Raw genomic sequence first — 10,434 nt, forward strand, 5'->3', positions numbered from 1 at the left:
ACACTAGGGGCAGTCGGGGATAGTGCCCAGGGCGGCAAATTTTCTAGGGCGACAAAATTTGGAAAGTGGAAAAAATTTTGTTATTGTCATCAAAATTTCTTAATAGAAAATTTTTATTCTTTTAATTATTAATAATACACCATTTAATAGATAATTTAAGAAATTCGACCCATACAATATTTGTCAAATCGAAATATTGTAAATCATAATTTTGACACCTTAAGTAAAAATTTATCTTCGAAATAATTTAATTAATTCATTTTTTTGAAGATTTGAAATGGTAATATTTGATTTTTTAACTTGCTGGAATCATAAAATTTAAATTTGGTTTTTTTAGAAAAATTAAGAACGCTTTTGAGCTATTTTTGCATTTAAAAAAAAAAAAAAAATTAATCAATGAATTTCTTAAAAATCGAATAATTTAAAAAAAAAAACTACATAACTTTTTTAGTGATATTTCAATGATGGGGCGGCAGAAGTTTAAATCCGGCCCTGCATGTAATACCATCAACAGACAAGACCTATACTGGAACCTAAGGAATCAGAGAACTTGGGAGGCCCAAGATAAACTGGAGGAGATCAGTCGAGAAAAAGATGAAAATCCTGGAGGGAAATAAAGCAAATGGCTCAGAATTAAGTAGGGTGGAAGGCAATTCTTGCAATGTTGTTGTTATCTTGTATCTTCTAGGATTATTCTTACAAACATACAATTGCGGGCGTTCTGGTTTTCAAAATTAAAATTATATTTCAACTGTTAAAAATAAATTTATTTTTCATAATTTAATATTATTTAAACAATTAGTAGAATTTATAAATTTTCATGGTTTTTCGTCGTTTCAGTATTCGATATTTCTTCACTTGTTACATTACTCAATGCTTCGTCACTAGTTTCATTACTCAATGTTTCGTCAGCTTGTTTAAAATGTTTGTCTGCTTCGTTGCTTATGGATTCATTTGATCTATTTCGTTTCTTACTATATTTTCCTTGATTTCTTTTACTTTTCGATAATTTATCAATATCAACCCTGAAACAAATGTTGAATAAAGATGATTATTGTCATTGTAAAGATGATTATTGTAAAGATGATTGATGATTAAGTATTGAAAAAAAATAGATTTGCTGTAATCAGTTTAGCAAAAAATTTCTCTAAATTTGAGTTATATAATGTTATGCTTCATATTATATTTTGAAGATTTTAAGATTGGAGAGTCGTGTTCTGTAATGTTTTGATACAAGTGAACTAGGGAGTGATTTTTACTACAAAAAAAACCCGAAATTAAACTAAAAAAAATTCAATATCGAACAAAATTTGGTTCTGTTATAAATTAATCGATTTTTGTACTCTGTAACGTTATCAGAATCCATAAAATTTGATTATTCTCCAGCAAAGCTAAATTTGATTCGAATTTAGTCAAATTAGTACGTAAGTCCAATAAATTTGAGATTTGTATTATGAATATTTTGTTATCACAATTGCACAATAATTTGGGAGATTTGTTTATCTACATTTATTGATTTTTGGACAAAATTTTTGAAAATTTAAGAATAGAGAAAGCAGATAGATACATAGAAAATTCTTTAAACACTTCAGTTTTTTTTTCGATGATTAAAATTATTTTTTAATTTTTCTTACATAGCTGTCCCACGAGTTCCAGGTCCCCAATTAGCTTGTGGATTCTCTTGATATCTAAGTAAATTTAATTTTCTTGAATCTGGATTAGCATGTGGATGTAAATTCCAATTAATGTTTATATTAGAGTTTTTGTTTTCTAATAATTTTAGTGCAGGATCTTCCTTTGCAATTTTGGCTTTATTTACAGGATGTGTTGTTTCCCAATTTCTTAACAAGTCCCATAAAAATGAAGCTGGAGCATCAGTTTTAATTGATACTCGATTTGCATGTGAAAACGATACTTTATAGCCTGCATTTAATATAGCGGATCTAAAAATTAAAATAAATTTTTATGTAGTAATCAATGAAGTATGGTTTGAGAATAGAGACTTAATACGAAATATAAACTGTCAATACAGACCTGTCCATCATTTATACATGGAATCACAAATTCACAATACGCGGGGCAAGAATATTAAGGCCATGAAACCTACTATGCCGAGCTATAAGTGCCCATGACTGAATTTAAGGCGCCTATCTGGACGAGGTATAGTCATCGGTCGTTGCCTATTTTGTACTGCGCATTAGACTGTCTAAGTGATTTAAAACAATTGAAATTGTTCAATTGATTGAAAACAAGAGACAGCCTGATACGCAGTGCAAAGTACGCAATAAGGAACTCGCACAGGTAGGCGCCTTTTTCCTGCTACTCTCTTCACTTTAGTTATACGTCTTTAATATTTATGTTCTTGACCCAGAGATTTTTTTTTAAATGTACTATTAGTCTATAATTAACATAAGTCTGTGGATCAAATTTTGAAACTTTTGGATATCCTTACCTAACTTTCATCATAGATGGTGTTTCTAAATGCATTTTTCCGCACAATCTATCTAAGGTATAATATAGAGGAACGTCGATCAATTCTTCTCGTATTACATTTAAAACGCCTAAAATACGTTTTAAAGTACCCAAATGTTGCGGCACTGACAATAATACTTTTGATACAAAAATATCATCGTGAATAGGAGCTGACCATATTGGTCCACCAACCTACAATATTTTACAATTATATAAATATATACAATATTAATTATATAAAATTAACTCAATTTGAATTTTAAGATTTGTTTTCTAAGTGAAAATAGAATTCGAAAAATGTATGTATTTTATTCCCTATACTATTAAACTAGATGTTATTCGTCGATTCGCTGGACGATCTCACTTATCCCCCCATTCATAACAGTCGTAATATATGTTACTTTTTATTATGAAACTAAATTATTTTGCTTTCAAAATCGAAATTGTTCAGAGAAGCGGGTGGATAACTTCTATCTTTATAAATTATAGCCTGCGTGTTATTCTGGCGTATGCGCTACATTATTGTAAAGTTTCATTAAAATCCATTCAATAGTTTTAGAAATAGTCTAGCGAAGCGTACGGGTAACTATCAGCTCGTGATGTTATATAGACTATAGCCTTTCTCGATAAATGGGCTATCCAATACTAAAAGACTTTTTCAATTCGAAACAGCAGTTTCTCAGATTAGCGCGTTCAACCAACCAAACAAATTAACAAATCGAAGACCAATTTCATGTTGGGCGACTGGCAAAGTTACATTTGAAATCTTGGTCAAAAAGAAAAAAAGTTTTTAAATAGGGTCTTAATTGGTAAGTTTAATTATTTAGATCATCATACTTAAAGACAAATAATAAACTAAGTTTAATTACCCGAAATTGATGTCCACAGTGTTCACACTCTTCATTAACGGGTAGTCCCACTGGAATAACACTTTTTAAAATATTTGGATTTTTAGATGGTTTTAATACACCTAAAGGGTGTAAATTAAATGTTTCACATCCAACACACTCGTACACGAAACTTAATTTGCTAAACATAAAACATAAATATTTTAAGTTTTTGTTTCTAAAAAACAAACCTGTTAGCCGATTTAGAACTGTTGAGAGGATTAATTAACTGTTTTAAAATTCCTACACACATTATCAAAATATTGTTTCTTTTTTTTTTGTATTTGAGATATCTTCTTATACGTTCAATTTTGTTGCCCAGACTGAACTAATATTTTTTTAATATATTCATTTATATAGGATTTTTCAAGTAGCGTTTATTTATAACTAGACAATTTTATTTACCTGGTTGTTTTCTTACAAATAGCTGGTCCAGTGAAAATTTTAACAAAAACACGAATATAAAAATCTGCAGCCAAAGACAATAATGGCACAATATATCGTCCATAACGATTTGCATGCGATTCTATGCATTGTAATAATATTCGTAATGCCTAAATAAGATAAAAATTTGATTAAAATAATACCCTTTATACACTTAAAGTATATTGCGAACTCTAGTCTCACCATCGGTGAGTTAATTATACGAAGTTCTCAAAAATCTTAGTAATGTAAGTTCAAAGACATGTTAGTGTATAGATCGACACATTTATATGAATATATGGGTAATAATCGAAGATAATAAATGAGAACTCTAGGATATTTCGAAATAAATTTGCACCGTGCAGTCTGCCACCAAATGAGCAACGAGTAACATACATAATAAGAGTAATTACGATTAGCTAATTCATACTGATGATGACTACTTGGTAGTCGAAATACGTATTTATAAAATACAAAAAACTGATCTAGGAAATTGGGGCGAAATCGAAAAATAAATATATGTTTATATGGAATAAAAATTTTGTTGGACATTTTTTTTAAATATTTTTTAACTTTCAATTAAAATATTAAATTTCCAAACGCGAAAATTTTTTTTAAGTAGGATAAAAAAAATCTATAATTTCTTATTTACAATTAGCTACTTTTTTTAAATAAGCTTATACTTTTTTCTGTATGACAAAAGCAACACAGTTTTGACTGTGAAATTTATTTTATTTACAAAATTTTCGTTTTCAATGCTCGTTATTAAGTGACAATCGTACAGAATTGATTTATTTTGAAATGATAAGATATTAACTAAAGGCAAGTGAATCATTTGTATCAAAAAGATAAATTTTTTTGACAAAGCATCTTTCAAATATGCCAAGTTTACGAAGTTAACATTGCAAAAAAAGGAAGTTTCATCTTCTAACATTGTATAAACATGGAATGTTATTAACAGAATTTGAAGGCATCCCTAAATATTTCAATAAATTATATTATAGAATTCTTAATGTCTCAATAACTAACCATTTCATGACAACTTCGAAGTCTTAATGATATTGCGCCGTATTTATAATAACATGTTTCTGGTGTATTTCCAGCTAATACTGCCATATCAGTTGCAGTCACAAGCAGTAAACCACCGTCTTCTACACACTGGACAGCACTATCTAAAAATATTGTCGGACTGCCATATGGATCAAGATCAACGGCTGAAAATCTTTCATTCGGTTTTCGATGTTGATACATAAGCATTCTAAAGGAAAATTAAAAAAATTGAATCTTTAAAAACCTACCAACCTTTGATATAAAAACAAAACTTACACAGCATCATTACAGCTAGATTCAACGATATTTTCTACCGAATTTAAAACAATATTTTCTTTAATATCTTCTACAGCTTTATTCGATATATCATTAGCGATTATTTTTTTAACTTCAACTACTTCTTTCGCATAGCGAATACTTCGTAATCCAGTAGCTGATAATGCTTCAAGAATAGTAAGTTTTTTTCCAACATCACGTTCGGCAGCAAATGCATTCAATACCGCAATACTATTATAAAATAATAAACTATAATTAAATCATTCCTAATTTTTAAATACTTGTAAGACTACCTTAAATCGCGGTTAAATTCTTGTACTGGATTGTAAAAAACTTGTCCTTTTGTAAGAATTTCTGCTTTGCCTTCTGAAATTTTTGTTACGTTCTCCACGTTTTTAATTTTATCCATTTCAATAAAAATCTTCAACGTTTGCAGATCATTTTTTAATGTTATTTTTTAGAAGTTTAAGTGTGGTTATGTTAGATTTATTTACCTTTTTACCATATATGTAATACTAAAGGTATATGGGCAGTTCCTATAAGAGGAAGGCGTTCGGACTAAGTGAAACAGATAGTGTATCGTTCTCTCACTCTTCCGATCGCATTTGTCAGCTCTGCGCATTTTTCGTGCGCACTATTTAAAATTTTTAAATGGTAACCATGGTTACCATATTTTAGAGAATTCTCAAGCATGCGCAGTATAGATAAAATGTCTCGAACGAGAGAGAAAACAAATATTGTCGGCACCGTAAAGTTTGGACATTCTTTCCCGTACCAACTGCCCATATACCTTTAGTATTACATATATGCTTTTTACACGCATGGAAAAAGTTAATTCTCAAAAAATTAGTAAATAGGCAACTTGTATGACATTTATGCGAGTGTTTGTCAAATATTACCTATTTATTAATTTTTTAAGTCAACTTTAACATTGTCGGTTTACTGATATAGTCTCTGTTGACGGTTTCACGTTTCATTGAATTAACAATTTATAAACATTTGCGGAACGAGCTCATACTTTACTAATGATTTTTGACGCTTTAGAAACGTATTCCACCAGGTTTTAGCTACAAACCGAGTGGATGATTTCATTTTTCTCAATTTTTAACATCTTTTACTGTACTAATAGTGGCTATGGAGGGTAGAGATAAGGAGGACCGTATTATAAAGACCTTTTTCACATTTTTTTTTCTTTTTTTTTAAATGAAAGTAAATGTCTTGATAAATGGACTAATTTTTTTCCCCGATTTTTTTGGAGCTATATGACCGAGAAAACAGACAATGAAAATCATTAAAATTCAAATTGGCGAAAACGATCCGGAAACACACGATGTTACACGAAGGTTGGTTTGACTTCATTTAAAGTTGATAATAATGATATATTAATAGGACTGTTGACACTGTTTTATTGTCATTGCTTGTCGAATTGACATCACGCAGATCACGTGTGCGATGGAACAAAAAAAAAATCGTTTTAAATTATTTCAAATATTGTGACTTTTTTACAATTTTTTTTCATAGTGTTTTTATTCTTAAAAATGCATAATTTTCGAGTTACAGACTCTACTCGAACTATATTTTCATAAAAAATTATCTAAAAGCATTTGTTTTTCATGAAAAAGGTCTATTGGGAGAAAATCATAGAATAGCATAGAACCGTAATAGCTTCCTTCGTCTGTCTTTTATATCCCTTATGAAATACACAGGCATTCATGTGTTTATACAAAAATTCAAAATATTAATATAGCGCTTTGATCGGCTGCGAGACAAAGAGGGAAGACGGTCCCTTTTTTCGATCTCTTTTATGACAGTCAATAATTCACTTATTGCGTTTCCTATGCTTTTAAGTCTCTATGTTATATATAATCTCTTTGGAGAAAATTGAAAAACTGGCAAAAAAATTTAAATTCATAAAAAATAATAAGCAAATTCAAATAACTCTTCTTTAAGTTTCTCTTTATTAATTAAAAACATATTTACAACTTTTAAAAATATAAAACATTGACATTTCTTGTTCACATATTTCCATTCGTGACTCCACAATACTGAGAACTCTACTGATTTAAATATAAAATGAGGAGGAGGGTTAAGTATTATTCTAAACATAATTAAACTAGCGACCCGGCCCGGCTTCGCATGGGTTCAATGCTGATAATAAAAATATATTACAGAACAGAATATCATTATATACAAAAATGTGTTTATTTACGACGTCACATTAGAAACCTCTAAATTTAATTATCAGTGATTCTTTACTATATTATGCATGTATTATACATGTAAACCTTCCTTTTGAATCACTCTATTAAATCACTATCATTCTAACAAACGTGCAGTTGAAAAAACGTGTGTTAAAATCGACTGAGCTCGTGTTACTTCAGTCTTAATGTGACCCCGTTTATGTTTACTTAAATTACTTTTATCTGAAAATGATTTACTACAAATGTCGCATGAAAATGGCTTTTCTCCACTGTGAATCAATTTGTGTTTATTTAAATTACTTTTCTTATTAAATGTTCTATTACAAATATCACATAAAAATTTTTTATCATGTAATTTTTCTCCGGTATGAGTCCGTTTGTGTTGGGCTAAATCATGTTTCCTACTAAATTTTTTACTACAAATATCACATAAAAATGGTTTTTCTCCACTGTGAGTCAGTTTATGTTTAAATAAACTACTCCCATGAGCAAATGATTGGCAACAAATATCACATAAATATGGTTTTTCACCAGTATGAGTTCGTTTATGTTCATTTAAATGACTTTGACATATAAATGTTTTATTACATATATCACATAAAAATGGTCTTTCTCCTGTGTGTGATTGTTTATGTTTAACTAAAGTACTCGCATGGGTAAATGACTTGCTACAAATATCACATAAATATGGTTTTTCACCAGTATGAAGACGTTTATGCTCATTTAAATGATTTTGGCTCGTTAAAACTTTACTACAAATATCACATAAAAATGATTTTGCTCCCTTGCAAATCTGTTTAGGTTTAATTAAACCTTTTCTTTTAAATTTAGGAAATAAAAGTGGTTGATCTTCAATTTGAATTTGTGGTTCAAAAATATTTGGTTCTAACATTTCTTCTTTAATCGACAATATTTCGGTATTTATTGTTTTTCCATTTTCATGATTTCGTTCAGGTTCCCAACTAATATCACTTTTGTTATCTGGCATTTCTACCATGCTATCAGTGTTACTTTCTTCCAATATTGAATTTTTAATCTGTGCATCTTGTGTAGTAACTCTGTCTTCTTTTTTAATAGTAAATTCTGTATTTAATTCTTTATCAAGTTTATCGTGAAAAACTGACAATGGATGTTCATTTTTCTCCCGTTCATCAGACTCATTTCGTGAAAATAGTTTTTCTCTGGTGTGAAGTGATTTTTCAGGGTTTAAATAGTCTTCTTCGTTTTTAATAGAGAATTCTGTATTTAATCGTTTTTCAAATTTATTATTTTCGCTAATAACTGCCAATGAATGCTCATTTTTCTCCCGTTCATCAGATTTATTTCGTGGAAATAGTTTTTCTTTGGTGTGAAGTGATTTTTCAGGGTTTAAATAGTCTTCTTCGTTTTTAATAGAGAATTCTGTATTTAATCGTTTTTCAAATTGATTATTTTCGCTAATAACTGCCAATGAATGTTCCATTTTCTCGTGTTCAAAAGATTTAGAAAATGTTTTTTCTCCATTATGTGTCGAACGTTTATGTTTATTTAAATGACTTTGACATGTAAATGTTTTATGACACATATCACATAAAAATGGTCTTTCTCCCGTGTGTAATCGTTTATGTTTAACTAAAGTACTTCCATGATTAAATGACCTGCTACAAATATCACATAAATATGGTTTTTCACCAGTATGAGTCCGTTTATGTGTATTTAAATGAGTTCGGCTTGTAAAACCTTTACTACAAATATCACATAAATATGGTTTTTCTCCAGAATGTATCCGTTTATGTTCAAGCAAACTCCAATTTCTATTAAATGTTTTTTTACATACATCACATGAAAATGGTTTTTCACCAGTGTGTGACATTTTATGTTGAATTAAACTGCTTTTTCTATTAAATGTTGCATTACACATATCACATAATAATGGTTTCTCTCCCGTATGAGTTCGTTTATGTTCAATTAAATGAGTTCTATTCACAAATTTTTTACTACACATATCACATAAAAATGGTTTATCCCCAGAATGTATCATTTTATGTTTAATCAAACAGTGTTGTGTTTTAAATGTTTTTTGACACACATCACATGAAAACGGTTTTTCACCAGTGTGGGACATTTTATGATGTATTAAACTGCTTTTTCTATTAAATGTTGCATTACATATATCACATAAAAATGATTTCTCTCCCGTATGAGTTCGTTTATGTTTAGTTAAATCAGTTCTATTAACAAACTTTTTATTACACATATCACATAAAAATGATTTATCTCCAGAATGTATCATTTTGTGTTTAATCAAACTGTTTTGTCTATTAAATGTTTTATCACACTTATCACATGGAAATGCATTTTCTTCAGTATGAGTCCATGTATGCTCAATTAAATTACTTTTATTATTAAATGTTTTATTACAAATATCACAAAAATATGGCTTTTCTCCAGAGTGAAGTCGTTTATGTTGAACTAAAGTCCAATGTTTGGAAAATTTTTTGTCACAAACATCACAAGGCAATAGTGTTTCTTCAATGTGAGTACGTTTGTATTCAACTAGATGATCATCTCTCAAAAATGGTTGTGGATCTTCAGTGTCAACATTTATTAATTCATTTTTAATAATGACTTCTGTATTCAATTGCCTTTCAAGTTTAACATTTTCATTTTTAATTAAATCATTTTCATTATTTTGTTCATGCTTAAAATCACTACTGTTTTCTAGCGTTTCTTCCAATTTAACACTGTTGCTGAATTCTTCTATTTCATTTTTAATTCGCCCTTCTTGCATTGTATGATTATCTTCTAATATTTCATCTTTAATTTCGACATCTTGAAATGAATTACTTGCCATTTTTAATACTTGTTGTATATTAAAACGAGAAAAAAATTCTGGTTTTATTTTTCATCTGATACACGACACGAAAAGTCTTACTTTTATAGGAAAACGTAACCTGATTCTTATCCGCCAATCACATTATTGTGGATCAAACGACTTGCTATTCTTTCATAATTTTATTTTCAGTCAATATGAGCACTTACAGTGTCTTGAAAACAAACAATTGACTGAGTTAATTGTTGAAATACCATGTATAGACACCATTGATTAAGTAATCTTTTTTTTACGTCATGAAAGTAAAGAAAGG

General features: G+C 29.1%; 2 protein-coding genes across 2 annotated transcripts; both read right to left on the minus strand.

Annotated features, from left to right (window-relative positions):
- Positions 1-808: 808 nt before the first annotated feature.
- On the minus strand, positions 809-5,594 carry LOC123296864 (probable tRNA (guanine(26)-N(2))-dimethyltransferase). The gene is made up of 8 exons (XM_044878543.1): positions 5,402-5,594; positions 5,109-5,339; positions 4,812-5,040; positions 3,765-3,913; positions 3,342-3,501; positions 2,453-2,664; positions 1,635-1,943; positions 809-1,025 (listed from the first exon to the last, which is right to left on the minus strand). The coding sequence occupies exons 1-8, from the start codon at positions 5,515-5,517 to the stop codon at positions 809-811; spliced, it is 1,623 nt and encodes a 540-aa protein (XP_044734478.1). The 5' UTR covers positions 5,518-5,594.
- Positions 5,595-7,158: 1,564 nt separating this feature from the next.
- On the minus strand, positions 7,159-9,226 carry LOC123296863 (zinc finger protein 2 homolog). Its single transcript, XM_044878541.1, has one exon. The coding sequence runs from the start codon at positions 9,207-9,209 to the stop codon at positions 7,425-7,427; it is 1,785 nt and encodes a 594-aa protein (XP_044734476.1). The 5' UTR covers positions 9,210-9,226; the 3' UTR covers positions 7,159-7,424.
- Positions 9,227-10,434: the final 1,208 nt, after the last annotated feature.

The sequence above is a fragment of the Chrysoperla carnea genome, chromosome 3 (assembly GCF_905475395.1).
Source record: "Chrysoperla carnea chromosome 3, inChrCarn1.1, whole genome shotgun sequence".
NCBI lineage: Eukaryota > Metazoa > Arthropoda > Insecta > Neuroptera > Chrysopidae > Chrysoperla > Chrysoperla carnea.